Here is a 20,730-nt window from a genome sequence, read left to right as displayed (position 1 = left end):
TATTCCATAGATAGGTGGGGGCATAATTCACCTCAAACTATTTATATGTGAATTTTGATAAAAAAAAAAAAAAACAAACAGGTCCAGCAAAACCTTCACATGACCAATCCATTCCTCAGTTACAGAAAAATCAGCATTTGAATTAATCTGCGAGTTATGCGGGCATCACACGGTACGATCTATCGTGCGATCGCACCCGCCCCCGTCATTTGTGCGTCATGGGCAATTTGTTGTCCGTAGCGCACAAAGTCGTTAACCCCCGTCACACGCACTTACCTGCTGAGCGACGTCGCTGTGGGCGGCGAACATCCTCTTCCTGAAGGGAAAGGGACGTTCGGCGTCACAGCAACGTCACACAGCGGCCGCCCAATAGAAGCGGAGGGGCAGAGATGAGCGGGACATAAACATCCCGCCCACCTCTTTCCTTCCGCATTGCCGGCGGGACGCAGGTAAGCTGTGTCCGTCGTTCCCGGTGTGTCACACGTAGCGATGTGTGCTGCCCCGGGAACGATGAACAACCGGCGCACAGAAGAAGAAACGACTTTTTGAAAACGAGCGACGTGTCAACGAGCAACAATAAGTTGAGTATGTTTGCTCATTCACAGTCGCTCATAGCTGTCACACGCTACGATATATCAAACGATGTTGGATGTGCGTCACTAACGACGTGACCCCGCCGACATATCGCCCGATATATCGTACCGTGTGACACCCGCATTAGGCTGAAGAGTTATGGTAGATCTGAAGTCTGTCACTCCAGCTCTATTCCCCACCCAGCGCTGCCTCCTCCTGTTTGATTGACAGCCTCTATGCGGTGTAACTCCAGGCAATGGAGCCGTTGCTAAGAGAGGAAAAGAGCTGCAGTGACGGAGGCTTCAGACCTATAAATAGCTAATAAGTAGAGATGAGCGATGTTCGAGGTTCGACAATTTCATGTTTGAGTGATTTTGGGGGGTGTTCAAGCTCGAACTCGAGCTTTTTGCTAAAAGCTCGACAGTTCGAGTTACGTTCGAGAACGGTTGGATCAACAAAAAGCCTAGCTAGTTATTAGCTGGCTTTTCACTGTAATAGTGTGAGTCACTGTGAATCATGATATTACCAAATTTCAGCATATAGTGTGCGGGGGGGACAGGGTTTACATCTGTGCTGCTGCTGAGTGCTGAGAATGCCGAACGCCTTTTTTTTTCCCCCCTAACCGCGCGTGCAGTGGGGCGGGCCAGGATGCCACCTGCACTTTCCTCGCAGACCTTCAGTTTTCCAGGGACACCCTACTCCACACCGTATCCAAACACCAGCCAGATCTCGGTCCCTCAGAAGTGGACAAATAAAAGGCCATTTCCTCCGAGCCATGACAAAGCTAAGAGGTTGACTTTATCCCTCTGTAAGCTCTTGGCTACCGAAATGCTGCCTTTTCGCCTGGCAGACAGAGGATTTTCGAGACCTTATGTCAGTCACAGTGCCCCAGTACCAGATAACCAGTCGCCACTACTTCTCCAAGAAAGGTGTGCCTATGCTACACCAGCATGTCGCACAGAACATCACCGCTTCCTTGAGAAACGGTGTGTGACAGCGTGCATTTCACCACCAATACTTGGACCAGTAAGCATGGACAGGGACGTTACATGTTGCTGACTGGGCACTGGGTAACTATGGTGAGAGATGGACAAGGGTCTGCTGAACAAGTCTTGCCGTCCCCACGACTTGTGCGTCAATCCTCTGTGTGTAGAAGTTCCTCCACGGCTTCTGCCTCCTCAACCTCGTCTGGGTCCTCCACCTCCGCCCCAAGCCTGCCTGGTCAGGCCACCCGCGTTGTAACTGCGCACAAGGAATCCCGCACATCTCCTTACTATGCTGGCAGCAGAGCTCAACGCCATCAGGCGGTCTTTACCTTGAAATGTCTTGGAAATAAGAGTCACACAGCTGAGTAGTTGTGGTCAGCTCTTGCAAGCGAGTTTCGTAAATGGTTGTCTCTACTCAACCTGCAGCCAGGGAAGGCCGGGTGCGACAATACTGCAAACCTGGGTGCGGCCCTTCGTCGTGGCAAGGTGACACACGTGCCTTGTATGGCTCACGTGTTGAACCTTGTTGTCCAACAATTTTTAACCCACTATCCCGGCCTAGATGGGCTTCTGCACAGGGCACGATCACTCTCTGCTCACTTCCGCCGTTCAACCGCCGCAGCTGAGCGACTTGCATCGCTCCAGAAGTCTTTCGGCCTGCCAGTTCATCGCCTGAAATGCGATGTGCCGACACGCTGGAATTCGACTCTCCACATGTTGCAGCGACTGTGGCAGCACCGCCGAGCCCCCTGGTGCAATACGTTATGACGTATAGCTTGGGCCAACGAGATGCAGAGGTGGGGCCGATCAGGCTGCTGGAGTGGTCTCAGATCAAGGACCTATGCACCCTTCTGCACAGTTTCGACATGGCGACGAATATGTTTAGCGCTGAAAATGCCATTATCAGCATGACAATTCCAGTCATTTACATGCTGGAGCACACGCTAAACACTATTCGGAGTCAGGTGGTGGGACAAGAGGAAGGGGAGGAAGTACAGGAGGATTTATATGCGCAAGGGATACCAACATCTACAAGGTTCAAACGTTCAGCATCACCAAGGCGGCAGGCATGGGACAGTGGGGGAGAGGGATTAACAAGGGGGCATGTTAGCAAACAAACTGTTGAGGAAGGTGCAGGAGCCAAGGAAGAAATGGAGGACGAACTCTCGATGGACATGGAAGACTCAGCAGATGAGGGAGACCTTCGTCAAATTTCGGTTGAACGAGGTTGGGGGGGGGGGGGGGACATGTCAGAGGAAGAAAGAACGGTTATCACCTCGCCGCCACAAACACACCAAAGACTTGGTCCGCATGGCTGCGCAAGACACATGAGCGCCTTCTTGCTGCACTACCTACAACATGACCCTCGGATTGTCAAAATTAGAGGTGATGATGACTACTGGATTGCCACACTATTAGATCCCAGGTACAAGTCCAAATTTGGAGAAATAATTCCAGCCATAGAAAGGGACGCACGTATGCAGGAGTATCAGCAGAAGCTGTTAATCTTAGCTCGGCTTTTCCACCAAACAACAGTGGTGCACGGAGTGAATCTCCCAGTTGTAACTTTCCAAACATGGGACGGTCTCGTCATCTTCAACAGTCTACCCGTACCAGTAGCACCGTATCTGGTGCTGGTAACAGCAATTTTATGGAATCGTTTCATAATTGTTTTTTAGGCCATCCAATCCAAGGCCACAAGAGACAAGAAGTCTGACACATAGTCAACGGCTGGAGAGGATGATACAGGAGTATCTCCAAATGAACATCGATGCCATGACTTTGCAACTGGAGCCTTGCTCATTTTGGGCTTCAATCTTGAAAAATGGCCTGAGCTCGCCACTTACGCCTTGGAGATCTTGTCATGTCCAGCTGCAGCGTTGTCTCTGAACGTGTCTTCAGTGCTGCTGGGTGTGTGCTGACAGATAAGCGCACGCGTCTGTCCAGTGACAATGTGGACAGACTGACGTTCATCAAGATGAACAAGTCATGGATCCGCAAGAACTTTACTACCCCTGTGTCATCCTGGGGAGAGTAAGGCTATGTGCGCACGTTGCGTACTAGCCCTGCAGAAATTTCTGCAGCGATCTGAAGAGCACATGTGCGCTTTAGATCGCTGCAGAAATGTCCGTAGTGAGCGCCGATTCCATGCGCTCTGCCTGCAGCTCCTGCCATAGACGGAGCAGGAGCTGCCGGCAAAGCGCAGGAAAGAAGTGACATGTCACTTCTTTTTGCGCAGCGCTTCGGCAGTAGCCGAAGCGCTGCGCTCTGAGACGCCACGTGCGCACGGCCCCTGCACAATCTCCATAGACTGTGCAGGGGACGCAGGACGCATGCAGTTACGCTGCGCTGCAAAGCGCAGCGTAACTGCATGAATTTACGCAACGTGCGCACATAGCCTAAATGCTTGTGGATTTGGAATGTGCTTGATGCAAATCTACCTGTCAAGTTTGCAATTGGGGCACAAGTGATGCCACTGAAGGGGTGGGTGTCTGTCGGGCCCAACTTTTGGAAAAAAGGGAGACTCCGCTTGGAGTCGCCTTGCTGTGTTTTACATGATTTTAGAAGGGCATGACATGCCTATATCTATGTCTCCTCCTCTTTTTCCTTGTCCAGCTCTTTTGTTTTCGCATGAGTATATGTCCTTGTCACTTTCCCATGTGCTTGTGGTGTGTTGGGAGTTGTTTGTCACCTTTTGGACACCTTTGAAGGTGTTTTCTATGTGTTTTTATGCGATTGTGTTTGCCTGCCATTGTTTTCAATGGGGTTCGAGAGGTTCGTCGAACCGAACTTTAACGCGGCCTCCGTTCGACGAACCGAACTCGAGCCTTTAGAGGCTCGCTCATCTCTCTCGCAAAAGTGCGTCTTATAATCCGAAAAATACGGTAAATAAAAATATTGCAAGTAATGTAAAAAAGTTGGACTGGGCTATTATTATTTCCACCCTGGTCCCTCAAATCCAGGCATACAAAGTGCTCTGCACACTGAGGGTTAATTCATATTCCAAAACTGCAGCATGATACAACAGCAAAGTAGAAGAGATTTTTAGGATTATTCCTAAAAATCAAACTTATTGTATATACTTGAGTATAAGCAGAGTTTTTCAGCCCATTTGTTTATGCTGAATACGACCTCCTCGACTTATACTCGAGTGAGGGTGCCACAGAAAATTATTATCACCTGCCCTCCTCCGTTCCCACAGTGTCCTCTTACATGCTTCTTGTGGACCGCAGGCACAATAGACCCCTCTGTGATCGTGGCCGATGCAGGAGCCGACACGGTCATCAGCGCTTTACTTCATTTGAATGATTTGTGGCGCAACATAGCATTCAACTGAAGTAAATCGCTGACGATAACAGCGGCAGCCCCGTGTACCGGCCACGATCACCAAGGGGTCTATTGTGCCTGCGGTTCGCAAGAAATGTAGCGCCACTGAACCATCAGGAGCTACAGGGAACTGCATCCTGTCAGAGATGCAGGCCCTACCCCCAGGGACCCAGAAGACCAGTGTCGGTAACACCAAAACCTTCATATAATCCCTGTTTTCTCCCCCCCAAAACTGGTGACTGGCTAGGGTTGGGCCCAAATGGATGGTCACCTAGGGGTGGAACCGATCCAATCCACTATACTACAACCAGGGAGGAGGGGCCAGACAGTCAGTACGTGGAGGTGAAAGAAGACGGACGTAACGGTACTGATGGGATAGTGTAGCAGTGACCTGTCAGGCTCAGGCATGTGGTTGCCGAAGGAGTAGTCTCAGAACCATAGCACCGACGGGGTGCAGATACCTAGGTCAGGAAACCACTCCAGGCAGACCTGATAAAAATCTGCACGGTGAGGGGACCATCCAGGACCTCACAGACCATAAAGTCCGGGGCACAGTAACGAGAACAGAGATCTGACCTAACAGTGTTCAAGTTACCTGCCGTACGGACTAATACTGAAAGACAACCAGGAAGGGACCCCCAGACGCTCCAAGCCACGGGGACCCAGCAACCAGAGACAGGTGCAGGGGAAGTAAAGCCACCAGTTCCTCACACCGGCACTGGAACTAAGGGGACCAGTGGTGAGGACCAGCCTCCATCGTGTTGCAAGCAACATCTCTGTGAGTAAAGAACCAGTTACATTACAATCCCTTTGTGTGGCCTACCTTCTTTCTGTGCCCCCGTATTATTAACGGACAATCAACAACCATGATCTATTCCCTGGGGCCAGGCCCTACTTGCGGAGGGCCGCAACATCCACGCTGCCATTAACATCATGCCCAGCAGTGAGAGACTGTGCAGCAGCGGCTCCATCTATATAGCTGCAACCCGCAAGTGGCATTACAACAAAAACGTTATTAATCCCTGTAAATAACCCCCCTTTTTAAAAGCGACCCCCCCACCCTTCAGTGTCACGGAACTGGGAACGGCCATTACACCTGTGGCACTTTCCAGTGAAACCAGGCCTGGGACAGAGTACCCCATAGCCCTGGGGTGCGACAGAAGCAGGTAAGAGGACATCAAGGGAACGGAGGATAGGTGAGGATAATTTTGTGTTCGTGCATGTACAACAGCATAATAGGGGACATCTTCTTTGACAGCTGTGGTTTCATAGAACCATTGAAGGGTGGAGATGGAGGGAAAACAAGTAGGTGGGAAGGTGTATATAAATGATTGGCCCCGTCATGAAGCACCAAGCACCTGTACTTGATTTCAACAGTCATTCTGTGTTAACAGAGTCCCTTTAAGGCCGGGGTCAGGCGAGTGTATGAATCGGACGAGTGCTATGGGAGAAGATCTAATGTTACTCAATGATGCAAAGCAGATCTGCAAGGTTTTTTCTCATGCCAAAATCGGCATAAAAAAAAAAAAAAAAAAAAAAAAATAAAAAAAAAAAAAAAATCGCAGCAGCGTATATTGGACCACACACACCCATACAAGTCTATGGGTGTGTGAAACATCGGACTGCACTCTGATATCATCAGTCACAGTCCGATACATGCAGAGACAGAGCAGAGAGAAGATTGAGAAATTAATCTCTCCACCATCTCCTCCGCACCTGTGATCAGATTCTCGCATGTGATAGAATCAGATCACAGTAAAATGACACTCTGATCACGTTGCATCAGAGTTTGAGCCGAGGGTGATTAGCATATCACATCAGATCTAACATCGGATACCATAGGCTTATGTGACCCCAGCGTTAAGCGGACTTTACACGCTGCGACATCGCTAGCATTTGTTGGCGATGTCGAGCGCGATAGTACCCGCCCCTGTCGTACGGCCAATATGTGGTGATCGCTGCCGTAGCAAACATTATCGCTACGGCTGCGTCACACGCACATACCTTCCCTGCGACGTCGCTCTGGCCGGCGAACTGGCTCCTTTCTAAGGGGGCGGTTCGTTCAGCGTCACAGCGACATCACACGGCAGTCCTCGCTCCTGCAGTGTCACACACAGCGGTGTGTGCTGCCGCAGGAACGACAAACGACATCGCCAATAGGCAGAAAACGATTTTTTGTTTCAGGACGACCTCTCCGCGGCAAATGATTTTGACCGCTTTTGCGATCGTTTAAGATCGCTCATAAGTGTCACACACTGCGATCTCGTTAATGACGCCGGTTGTGCGTCACAAACACCATGACCCCGACGATAATTCATTAATGATATCGTAGCGTGTAAAGCCCGCTTTAGTCTGTGACTACACATCAGGTATTTGTAGCAAGATTTTGGTGCAGTGTATTTTTAATCCAAAACCTGTGGTGGAAGGCAAAGTACCGTATTTTTCGGACCATAAGACGCACTTTTTTTCCCCCAAATGTTGGGGGAAAGTGGGGGGTGCGTCTTATGGTCTGAATGTGGCTGCGGGGAATGTGGGTGCTGCGGTGGAGCGGGTCATCGGGGGCACGAGCAGGCTGTAGCAGCCTGCCGTGACCACGTGGACCCGCTCATTTAATATGCACGCCCATCCCCCGCCCATCATCCCTCAGCGCTGAAGCCGGCGCTGACAGGTGGGCGGGATGATGGGCGGGGGATAAACAGCCGGCTCACATGATCACCCCTGGCAACTACGGCCTGGAGTGATCATGTGCGGCTGTATTCACTGCACCCCGTGCATCATCATCAGCGCGGGGAGCAGTGAATCAGTGTACAGTACTCACCGTTCCCCTGCAGCATCGCTCGTCCTCCCGTCTGTGTCAGCGGCAGCGCAGCTGATTGGAGCCGTCCCCATTGCCCTGCTGGATGGCGATCATCTCCTGTGTTTGTGCCGGCGGCTGAGTGGAGCTAGCGGCGCGCACAGCGATGACGTCAACGCTGTGCGCACGTGTCCACACGCAGCCTCCGGGACACTGGCACAGACACAGGAGATGATCGCGATGCAGCAGGGTAATGGGGACGGCTCCAATCAGCGGCGCTGCCGCTGACACAGACGGGAGGACGAGCGATGCTGCAGGGAGTGAGGTAAAGTGAGGTGAGTATGAACGTTTATTTTTTTTTATGTGCCACAGGATGCGGCCATACACCAGGATGGGGGCATATTATGAGCCGGATGGGGGCATATTATGAGCCAGATGGGGGCATATTATGAGCCAGATGGGGGCATATTATGAGCCAGATGGGGGCATATTATGAGCCAGATGGGGGCATATTATGAGCCAGATGGGGGCATATTATGAGCCAGATGGGGGCATATTATGAGCCAGATGGGGGCATATTATGAGCCAGATGGGGGCATATTATGAGCCAGATGGGGGCATATTATGAGCCAGATGGGGGCATATTATGAGCCAGATGGGGGCATATTATGAGCCAGATGGGGGCATATTATGAGCCGGATGGGGGCATATTATGAGCCGGATGGGGGCATATTATGAGCCGGATGGGGGCATATTATGAGCCGGATGGGGGCATATTATGAGCCGGATGGGGGCATATTATGAGCCGGATGGGGGCATATTATGAGCCGGATGGGGGCATATTATGAGCCGGATGGGGGCATATTATGAGCCGGATGGGGGCATATTATGAGCCGGATGGGGGCATATTATGAGCCGGATGGGGGCATATTATGAGCCGGATGGGGGCATATTATGAGCCGGATGGGGGCATATTATGAGCCGGATGGGGGCATATTATGAGCCGGATGGGGGCATATTATGAGCCGGATGGGGGCATATTATGAGCCGGATGGGGGCATATTATGAGCCAGATGGGGGCATATTATGAGCCAGATGGGGGCATATTATGAGCCAGATGGGGGCATATTATGAACCAGATGGGGCCATATGCCATGATGGGTTATATAGCAGGATGCGGCCACATGCCAGTATATAGCAGGATGCGGCCATATGGCAGGATTACGGTATATAGCAGGATGAGGGACATATACTGTTTATACCAGGCAGGGAGGATCATTACCAGGATGCGGCACCTTAGTAGAGAATTTGGGGACATTACCCCCATAAAAGTGTCAGCAGCAGATCCTCGCCACATAACAGTGTGTCATGACCACATTTTTTGCTTAAAATTTTATTTTCCTATTTTCCTCCTCTAAAACCAGGGTGCGTCTTATAGTCCGGTGCGTCTTATAGTCCGAAAAATACGGTAATGGGGCTTCCATTCTGTGTCGTTAAGGATCCAGCTTTGCCATTGGTTCAAATTAATGCATTAAAACTTTAGTAGTGCTTGAAACAATTGGCCCAAGCCACTTTATCATTTGTGGTTTATACTGACAATATTTTTATGCCATTTATGTCAAAAATGGAGCATGCAATTCCTGAATTTTGTTAAATGCACCAATTTTTTTCCCTCCATCTTTTACTGGTTTTGTGACCTAATATTAAAATCAGAAAAAGTCACGTTTTGCAAAATAATGCAGAAAAATAACTGGCATCCATGAAATCTCTCCAGGGGGAGAACTGATGTAGAGTATGCCAAAACGTCTCAAAAAGAGACAAAAACCGGCTGCACTTTTCCTGCCAAGAGATGCAGAAATGGTGCAGAAATTTCAGCAGACAAATACTCAATGTGTGCACATACCCTAAAGGTCCAATCACACTAAGCAACTTACCAGCGATCCCAACAACGATAGGGATCGCTGGTAAGTTGCTAAAAGGTTGCTGGTGAGATGTCACACTGCGACGCTCCAGCGATCCCACCAGCAACCTGACCTGGCAGGGATCGCTGGAGCGTCGCTACACAAGTTGCTGGTGAGCTCACCAGCAACCAGTGACAAGCCCCCAGCGCCGCGTGGAAGATGCTGCGCTTGGTAACTAAGGTAAATATCGGGTAACCAACCCGATATTTACCTTGGTTACCACCGCACGGAGCTACACGTGCAGAGAGCAGGGAGCAGCGCACACTGAGCGCTGGCTCCCTGCTCTCCTAGTTACAGCACACATCGTGTTAATTAACCCGATGTGTGCTGCAGCTACATGTGCACAGAGCAGGGAGCAGCGCACAATGCTTAGCGCTGGCTCCTTGCTCTCCTAGTTACAGCACACATCGGGTTAATTAACCCGATGTGTGCTGCAGCTACATGTGCACAGAGCAGGAGCCGGCAGCACAGGCAGTGAGAGCGGTGGAGGCTGGTATCAAAGGTAAATATCGGGTAACCAAGGACAGGGCTTCTTGGTTACCCGATGTTTACATTGGTTACCAGCCTCCGCAGAAGCCGGCTCCTGCTGCCTGCACATTTAGTTGTTGCTGTCTCGCTGTCACACACAGCGATCTGTGCTTCACAGCGGGACAGCAACAACTAAAAAATGGCCCAGGACATTCAGCAACAACCAACGACCTCACAGCAGGGGCCAGGTTGTTGCTGGATGTCACACACAGCAACATCGCTAGCAACGTCACAAAAGTTGTTCGTTAGCAGCGATGTTGCTAGCGATGTTGCTTAGTGTGACGGGGCCTTAAGGGTCCAGCCAGACAGTGGATAGCCAGCGCAGACAAAGCCTCTCTATCTCCTCCTACATTATGGTCCCAATATATCAAGATCGGCGTTTTTCACAAAGGTCTTGATGAGGAAGAGTGCTGGAAAGGCCGGGGCCACACGGGGACTACTGCGATACTCGCATGACACTCGGCTCGCGCTGGCAGCACAGCAGGAGCCGAGTGTCATGCTAGTGTCCCTGCGACTGCGGTCCGACTGTGCGAGCGGACCTCAGCTGCGGGGGGTGGCCCGGGTCTCAGGAGGGGCAGGCCTGCTCTGCGGAGGGGAGGGATTTATCTCCCTCTCTCCTCCGTAGCCGGCTATTGTGATTCTCGCTCTGCACGCGCGGTACACTGGTGTACCACGAGTGCAGTGCGATTTTTCTCTCGCCCCATTCACTTGAATGGGTGCGAGAGAAATGAGTCTCGCATTACAATCGCAGCATGCTGCGATTGTTTTCTCGGCCCGATTAGGGCTGAAAAAATAATCGCTCATGTGTGCTGACACACAGGCTAGAATTGGTCCAAGTGGAATGCGATGTTTTATCGCACTCCACTCGCACCGATTTTCTCGCCGTGTGGCTTAGGCCATAGAGATGAGCGGACCCGTGGAAGTTCAGTCCAGCCAGTGCAGCCAGACTTTAGATAAAGTTCGGTTTGGTACGCAGACTTGACCTGAACTCTATTGGAAGTCACTGATTGAGCACTTCTGCTCTGTGCCCACATACAGCCAGCAATAAACAGATCACTGTTTCTGGGGAACAGACTTTTTGTACACACTACATCTAAGGGCACGCTCACAAGAGCGTCAAAAACGGACGAGTGCAATGCGAGAAAACCTCACTTTACCCTCTGACCAATGTTATCAATGAGGGAGAGCAGTTTGTCAGCTTTTCGCGCATCCAGATTCTGTAGCAGTAGCAACATGCTGCGATTTTCTGCGAGAGCCGTATCACTCACATCCATTCAAGTGAATGGGTGCGAGAGATACATCGGACGGCACTCGGATGTTATCCCAGTGCAGTGCAATATATGCGCAGGCTGACAATGGAGGAGATGGGGGGAGGGGGGATTAACCCCTCCCTCTCCTCCGCAGCGCCCGCCCTCAGATACACAGCTGTGACCAAATTGCAAGATTGGGTCACATTCGCATCACCCCCGGCTCACGCTCGCAGCAGAGACTGAGCCGAGGGTCATTAGCATATCACATCCGATGCTCTCGCATCGGATGCCCTACGTTCGTGTGAGTCCAGCCTAAGGCTATATGCGCACTAGACCGTTTTACACGCAGATTTGCGGCGGAAATTTCTTGAGAAAGATTAGAAATCTTTCTGCAGACATTTCCCAGCAAAACCTGTGTAAAAAAAAAAAATAAATAATAATAGCTGTGCGCACGCTGAAGATTTTTCTCAAGAAAATTTCTTGAGAAAATTTTCTCGAGAAACTTTCTTGAGCATGTCCATTATTACCTGCGGAATACCCCCGGAATTTCTATACTTGCATGTGTCAGGAACAACCTGCGGAAAATCCGCAGTGAAATCGCGGTAAAAATCGCGGCAAAAACGCATGCGTTTTTACCGCGGATTTGGTGCGTTTTTTTCCCACAGGTGCGGGAATCTTCAACTCCCAGAATGTCTCTCAAGAAAGTTTCTTGAGAAAAAGGACATTTCTAGTGCGCACATAGCTAATAATGCCGATTTTACCAATAGTGCAACTCATTTAAACACTGCAAGTGGTTCGGTCTGGGTTGAGCAGCGAGCATTCCAGAGCCCATTGATGCTCGCACTAGTGTTTTGCATATGTAAAGCACCCAAACTTGAATTTTATTTTGGTGAAGTCCATATTTCGTATGAACACCGAACTTTAATGTTCTGGTCAATTCATCTCTGTTGCTGGAGTCAGACACTCCAATTAATCACGTCTCTTAAAGGGGTGGTTCACTGCTCTGCAGTAGTGACCACATCTCTGTAAAACTGAGAGAGATGGCTTTTTCTAAATAACTTGTTCAGCCAAATCTGCCTCTAAAGCTGGTGTCACACATAACGACAACGACGTCGCTGCAACGTCACCATATTCTGTGACGTTGCAGCGACCTCAACAGCGACGTCGCTGTGTGTGACACATAACGATCAGACCCCTGCTGCGAAATCGTTGCTCGCTCCTGAATGCTCCAGGTCATTTTTTGATCGCTGCTATCCCGCTGCGCCATGCTGATAAGCTGATAATCCTTGTGTTTGACACCGCAGCAGGGACGCTACGCTACGTCTGAAACCACACAACGACCGTCGACGTCGCTATGATCGCTGCTCCGTCGCTGCTTTTTATAACATGTTTGACAGCTTACTAACGATCATCTATGGTCGCTGCTACGTCACAGAATATGGTGACGTTGCAGCGACGTCGTTGTCGTTATGTGTGACCCCAGCTTAAGTGTTGCTATTGTGGTCCGCTCATCTCCATGAAGTGACCCCCGGGCTCTGTGACCTCTGGGATTCGGTGATGTCACATCAATTTCCAGTTGACCGGACATCACCGAGGCCGGCCCCAGTCTTCCTGAGTGACTGGGATATGAGGAACGTTTCACCGCACATCACAGCCCAGCATCGCTCCTTCTTGTGGCGCTTTGCAGCGAAGGGGAGAGCAGGGAGATGCTGGGCTGTGACGAGCAGTGAAACGTTGCTCACAACCCAGTCACTCAGGAAGACTGGGGCCGGGCTCGATGATGTCAGGTCAACTGGAAATTGATGTGACATCACCGGATCTCACAGGTCAGAGAGCCCCTGGGGTCACTTCTTGGGGATGAGAGGACCGCAATAGCGCCACCCATAGACAGAATTGGCTGATCAAGGTATTTAGAAAAAGCCTTCCCTATCAGTTTTACAGAGATGTAATCACTATTGCAGAGCAGTGAACCAACTCTTTAAATCAAGAATATTTGGCAAGTGTCGTATGTTAGCCACAAATCTTACCCCAGTTGTGGTGTAAGCAATACCACTGCCCATCTCGCCCCAGATCCATCCACTTCTGGAGGTAGACGAAAGGGAGAACGCCATATGTTGCAAAATTTTAGCACAGCCAAGCATTGAGCCAAGGTTTTGCAAAGCCTAAAATCGGGCCTCATGGATGACATTTTTATGCCTTTTCCATAAAACACACACACACCACAGAAATATATATATTACAAGATAAAAAAAAAGATTTTTTTGTTTTACAAATAGAGAAAATGTTTTTTTCAAACAAATGAAAAGAGGTATTTGCTTTAGCAATTACAATTGAGAATGTTTATGCTTCAACATTGCAGTATTTTATAAGTTCTTTTCCCAAAGACTGACATCAGGAAGCTTATTGACTGCATTAACCGTAAAACTTGTTTGCTGATGTAGACCTCGGCTCACCCCTCTCTCTCGTGCAGGGCTCACAAGGGTCTGCAGTAGATCAAGGATCCTCACAGCGTGCTCGGCCATAAGGCATTTTACACACAGGCAAATGCAGAAATCCTTTTTTTTACAGCTATAACTTATGCCCTACGCTGTAAAGCAATACATTATTAGAGGTGAGAATAGCATCTGTTTTGTATGAGAACTAGCTTTACATCAATACAAATAAAAGAGCAGTTTTCAACTTAATGCACCTTTGGGAACACAGTATAAGACCGGTGAAAGCGATGACAAACAGAACATGTCGGCATTCCATGAATAATAATAATGTAAAATAATGACTGATCAAATCTGCTATCATGGTGGGGAGGGGGGGGGGGAAATAAAACAAAACTATTGCCATGGGAATGAGGTTTATCCCTTGTTACGCAATCTTTTTATGGGGCGTTTTGGTGGGGGGTTTTCCCTTCCTACCGATGGGCCATCATCCGTTGTATCGTAGATTTATAGACGATTTTTTTTTTTTTTTGTTTTGTCTAAACAGGAACAATTGATGAGGCACAGTCTCTTGCAAATGAGGTAAATGCTAACTAACCTTTGGGGATTCGAGTTCACTTTCACATGGTTGGTCTGGCACAAATTGACTTTTTGGGTTTGACTTGTGAAAAATAAGGAGCGCTATTTTTACATCCATCCATTTCAAAAAGGTGGATGTAAACAGCCATTTCGAATACTCAAGTGCCCATATTCCAAAATGGGTCACAGTAAAAAAAAAACAATGTAAAAACAAACAGTCACACATTGTGTTCTGTATAGTGAAAAGCACTAAACTTTTTTTTTTTTTTTTACTGTGTACGTCGGTAAGCTTCTCTCCGCGTCTCCTCCTGATCTGTGGTGTCCTGCTCCGCGCTCCTCCCATCTATTTCCTGTCTCAGGGCAAGATGGGAAAGAGGTAACGTGGGGTCAGCAGGCCCGTGCTTGCGCCGAACAGTGGAGGCTGAGGGGAAACTGCGGTCACGCGATTATGGGCGGTTACTTGCTGAGGAAAATCACAGCACCACCCATAATCTAAAGCCAGCGCAACACGTCACCAGCGGTGACACTGGGCACAGTGCTCATTCACGAGAGAGGCACTGGGCATGCACGGGGACCTCTGGATCACTGGGCGGCATCCACAGCTAAGGAAATGAGCTATGGGGAACGGCCTAAAGCGGCAGGAGGCAGAATAACGGACACCAGGCAGCCCGCCCCCGTGTACCATTTACAGTTTTTCCTTTCAAAAAGGTACCACTCTATAAAGTATTTCTTTTGGTCTAAAAAGGGGGCACAATAATAACAGGAACCTTGCTGGAATGCAGCCCAGGAGCTGCAGAGGGGGAATTTTTTATGTTTAGTGCTAATTTTCTGCTGACAGGTTCCCTTTAACTGTCAATTACACAACGCAGGTAAAAATGCAAAAAAGAAGTGACATGCTGCTTTTTTTCTGCAACCAAAAAAGAAGCAATGTATGCACAGCCTTTTGGATTTCTCACTTTGGTGGGGAAGGTCATACATGTAGTTTAGGACCACAAACTGCACCCAAAACTGCACCAAAGAGGCAGCGTGCGCACAAGACCTTAGTGCTCTTTTTGGGTTTCCTAAATGTTTTTTCGACGTTTTTCACAAGCAATGGCTTTTAGGAGCATCTTATTTTTCTTATTGGCATTCCACAATAAAGAGACCACTAGAGAATTAATTTTCAAGCGAAACCACTCAAAGACTCCCGAGCGTCTATTGAACCGTCCCATTGACATATCAGAGCATAGAGCGCCTTCTGAGCGAAAAACACCTTAAGAATTTTCAGGTCACTTCTTTTAAACAGTTGGCGTTTTTTGGAAACACGAAGTGCATAAAAGATGCTAAAAACCTCTAAATATATGAACAGCAAGTAATTTTTACATAGAAATCAATATGTTAATTCTTTTGCTCGTTTGGTTAGCACTTTTTCAGGCAGGTTTTGGAGCGGACCCACATGAAAAGACGTTGTGTGGACAAACCCTTTTATGTGAAGCTCCTTGGGTCAAGAGACCTGTGGTCGGTCTGGATATTGCGGATCATACGTGGACTTTGAAACGCGAATGTCTGAATTCAGCCTGAGGGGTATCGAACAGATATCTGGGGCTAGAGCATTTATCACAAGGGCCTAGATGGAAATATCAAACAAATCAGAGGCTTTCCGTTTCTACAAAACATATTACTAGAAGCACATTCGAGAGTTGTACCTCACCACACGTCAATGATACTAGTTCATGCTACTTTTACAATCATGCCTATGAAGCAATATTTTCTTAGTGAAAGTGTAAATAATGAAACTTGTCCCTTTTCTTAATTCATACTGATTAAAATCTACCCAATTCTATAGAATCTCAAGCTCCGGTCTAGCACATGGCACGTTATCCATTTGCCGGCACATCTCTCGTAGAAAAACACAGTCCCATTATATAATGTAGACGCCAGGGCCCATGCATCCACATCTTCTAGAATATTCATCTGATACAACATGTTTCCACCCGTATAAAGAAAACAATGACAGCGACGTAAGGCTAATAGCACATGTCGTCATCACCCGTCACCGTCTACATGGACTCAACAGACCGGTCTACACACGACAGAAGCGTTTAGGCGAGTCCCCGGCTTTGGCTGCGGACACTAGGCCATATCAAGCAGCTGACTGGAGGGGGAGGAAAGGCACATAGCCGGCTTGGAGAATTCAGTTAACCCCCTGTAGCCAGCAGGCGGCCTGAGCGGCTTTACATGACTACATACATACCCTGAAGAAAGAAAAAAAACAAAAAAAAAAAAAAAAAAAAAAAGCAAAATATAAAACATGACAAGAATAACAGACAGTACAAGGAGTAGAGGGGGGGGGGGGGAGAAATACTATCACCAGTCTAATACTCCATTTGGGGGGGTTCTGTGCATTACGCCCTAACCTGGGTATAAACTACCTAGAAGCAACAATAGTAACAAAAAAAGCCCAAGTTGGATTTTGGGGCCCAGTGTCTATTAGATCACACCCTGGTATATTTACAAATATGTGGAATCATAGACACAATGTGGTCACAGGCAATTGTTTCTAGATTTAAAAACAAATAATTTTGTAACTGACACAATGTATCGTATAACAAAAATATGAGCATGTGGCACAACCCTTTGTTCTATGCTATGGCACAAACAATTTAGTGACTACTTCTACTAAATTAAAAAAAAAAATATATATATATATAAAATATAAATAAAATGAAAGTTGGGGCACACCAGCTGTAAGTTTTGCAACACAAATCACACTCCATAGAAGTGATTTCAATCATGCACAACTGTAACCAGACACAAATGCACACGCCAGCTCACATCCATTCAGTCCCATGCGTTATGTGGCTCAACTGGTAAAAGTGGGTTGAGTTTTAGCATGCCAGGGGGCAATCTGCAAAACCAAGTTCCAATGAAAATGACCAATTCAAATTGCAAGCCACAGCCCAATTCATTGTGTCCAGCTAACCCAGGGCATTGCCAAGTCATTGGCACACAGAAGCCTTGTCCACTGTAGCCTGCACCCCAGACAGTGTTGATGCCCCCTAGAATCCAATGGTTCCCACTGTGCAGCCCCCCATCCATCCCCCATAGTGAGTGCCCCAGGAGCAGACCTGTTTTCTTCGGGTGTGTTTCCTGCTGCTGTAGGGCGTGTTTATGGTCATGTTTTATCGGCTTTGGCTGGAATTTGGCGCTGCCCTCTGCTCCATGCTGGAGGCTGGCCGGGTAGTAGTAGCTGGACGATGGGTGCAGATGGTGATGGTGCTGCTGAGGGCCAGGCTGCTCCTCCATTGAACGTGTGTGCTCCCCCTGTGCCGCCTGCAGAGCACAGAGCCCCTCTCTGGATGTGGGTGCAGATGTGCCTCCTCCACTCAGGCCGGTTGGTTCAGGGACTTTCTAGAAACGATTGACTGTCTCTCTCCAGCAATCAGGCATCTCCAAGTGCCCGTGTTCTCCTCCTCCTCCCCCAGCCCTCTGTGCAGCCTCCCCCAGCTCCCCCTCCCTGCACAACTTTGCTTCTGCAACCTCACAGGGCTGGGCTTCCAACGTCAGCACTATGGCTCCCACTACTTGTGTGCAACAGCACTTTCTACACACAGCAGCCCCAGGGTAGGGGGAGCAGAGGACACTCACTCACTGGACTGACAGCCAACACCTAGGATCCCCACCACCAACACAGGGTCATTTCTAAGCTGATTTGTGCTGGATTCTCATAAAAAAAGACACCACCATGTTTGTTTGGTTTTAACTTGACTATGCACAACACGATACTCTCATATAATCTACATATTATCCTATGCACATCACAATATTGTCATCCTGTACTCAACACAACACATCACTACAGTATCATACAAAATATACACACAACACTGTACTATAACCTGCATAACACGATCATATATACATCAAAACAATATAAATACACAGAACACATATACAACATAACACTAATATACTCACAACAACCCTATCATATCTACAACATAACACTAATATATACAACACTATAATATACACATAGCACTATACTATAACCTACATAACACGATCACATATACATAACAATATAAAATACACAGAACACATATACAAGATAAAACGATAATATATTCACAATAACACTATTATATCTACAACATAACACTATAATATCTACAATAGCACTATACTATGCACAAAATAACGCTGTCATATAAACAACACTATCATATACTCATATACATGATAACACTATCATATATATATATACATCATAACACTATAATATAAATATAACAACATAACATTATCGTATACACTAAACAAAAATATAAACACAACACTTTTGTTTTTGCTCCCATTTTTAATGAGCTGAACTGTAGGGCTGGGTTCACACATAGCGACAGCGACATCGCTGTTACGTCACTATTTTCTGTGACGTAGCAGCGACCTTGTAAGTCGCTGTTATGATCACTGCTTAGCTGTCAAACACAGCGACGCAGCAGCGATCATAACGTCGCTACATGTGCAGAGAGCAGGGAGCCGCGCACACTGCTTAGCGCTGGCTCCTTGCTTTCCTAGCTACAGTACACATGGGGTTAATTACCTGATGTGTACTGCAGCTACATGTGCAGAGAGCAGGGAGCCGGCACTGGCAGCGTGAGAGCTGCGGAGGCTGGTAACGAAGGTAAATATCGGGTAACCACCTTGGTTACCCGATGTTTACCCTGGTTACAGCTTACCGCAGCTGCCAGATGCCGGCACCTGCTCCCTGCTCGCTTCATTTCGTCGCTCTCTCGCTGTCACACACAGCGATCTGTGCTTATCAGCGGGAAAGCGACAATAAAAAAACGAACCAGGGCTGTGTGTAACGAGCAGCGATCTCACAGCAGGGGCCAGATCCCTGCTCAGTGTCACACACAGCGAGATCGCTAATCAGGTCACTGCTGCATCACAAAAACAGTGACTCAGCAGCAATCTCGCTGTGTGTGAAGCACCCCTAAGATCTAAAGGCCACTTCACACATAATGAGATTGCTAACGACATCGTTCCTACGTCACAGTTCTTGTGACGAAACAAGGTCTTCACCAGCGATCTCGTTATGTTTGACACGTACCAACGATCCGCCCCCTGCTGTGAAATCGTTGGTTGCTGAATGTCCTGGGCCATTTTTAGCTCGTTGGAGTCCTGCTGGGCAGGATGGATCTGTATGTTTGACACCTACCAACGATCTCGTTAACGACCTAGAAGAGGACTTAAAGGGAACCTGTCACCTAGAATATGCGTTCTGACCTATCAGCAGACGCATGTGTGCCCTATTTACACCTCCCTACCCATCCCTGTGTTATAAAATTGTATAATATGAAAGTAATAAAAAACGTTTTATTACCTTCATATTTCCTATGTAAATAGCAGGGTATTTGGTCACAGGGGCGGCGCGTTGCCCCTGCATACTTTCCGTGGTATCACGCCCCTGTGGACGTGATACCATGGAGTCACATGAGCGACGTCATCGTCACTCATTCTATCCTGCGCACGTTTACACTTACTATTGTGGCAGGCTTCTCTTCCGGGTTCATATTATACAATTTTACAGCACAGGGATGGGTAGGGAGGTGTAATTAGGGCACACATGCGTCTGCTGATAGGTCGGAACGCATATTCTAGGTGACAGGTTCCTTTAAAGTGTGACACGTAGGCGTGTAGTTGTGTCACCTTTTCCACGCCCCCTCTGCACCGAATGGTTGGCGCTGAGAACAGTACTGCGTTCTGATTGGGAATCGCTTCATGTTTTGTTTCTTTTTCAGCCTTGCTTTGGGGATAGAACCTGCGACTACACCCGGATTCATTCGTACTTTGTTCCCGATTGGGAATCCGGTTGCAGATGCAGCTTCGATCCGAAAAGCAAGCAAGCAAGCAACCGGGAACAAAGTACGAATGAATCCGGGTGGAGTCGCAGGTTCTATCCTCAAAGCAAGGCTCAAAAAGGGACAAAGGATGAAGCGATACAAAGTTGCCTTCTAGGCCGGCCGCCTAATCAGAACGCAGTATTGGCCACCAATCGGAGTGGAGGGCTGTGGAAAAGGCGACGCATATGCACGCCTACGTGGCTCACAGCGTTAAACACTACGCCCCTCTTCAAGGTCGGAATCGTTACATAGCTGCTGTGTGACAGGGTCCCAACCACCAACGAGATCGTTATACAGGTCGCTGCATCGTTACTAAAGTCGTTAGGAAAATGACTGTGTGACATCTCACTAATGATCTCACCAACGATTTAACAATGATCCGGAAACTGTGACGTAGTAACGATCTCGTTAACGA

At 48.3% G+C, this 20,730-nt stretch overlaps 1 protein-coding gene across 1 annotated transcript in view; it reads right to left on the bottom strand.

Annotated features, from left to right (window-relative positions):
* The window catches only part of NUFIP2 (nuclear FMR1 interacting protein 2), a 53,742-nt gene extending 35,870 nt beyond the window's left edge, over nucleotides 1-17,872 (bottom strand). Inside the window, exon 1 of the mRNA XM_075333179.1 lies at nucleotides 17,538-17,872. Coding sequence (XP_075189294.1) covers nucleotides 17,538-17,715 — 178 coding nt within the window. The 5' untranslated portion in view covers nucleotides 17,716-17,872. The remainder of the gene's footprint in view (nucleotides 1-17,537) is intronic.
* Nucleotides 17,873-20,730: the final 2,858 nt, after the last annotated feature.

Source organism: Anomaloglossus baeobatrachus, chromosome 2 (genome assembly GCF_048569485.1).
Source record: "Anomaloglossus baeobatrachus isolate aAnoBae1 chromosome 2, aAnoBae1.hap1, whole genome shotgun sequence".
In the NCBI taxonomy this organism is placed as follows: domain Eukaryota; kingdom Metazoa; phylum Chordata; class Amphibia; order Anura; family Aromobatidae; genus Anomaloglossus; species Anomaloglossus baeobatrachus.
This window is presented reverse-complemented; position numbering and strand designations above follow the sequence as displayed.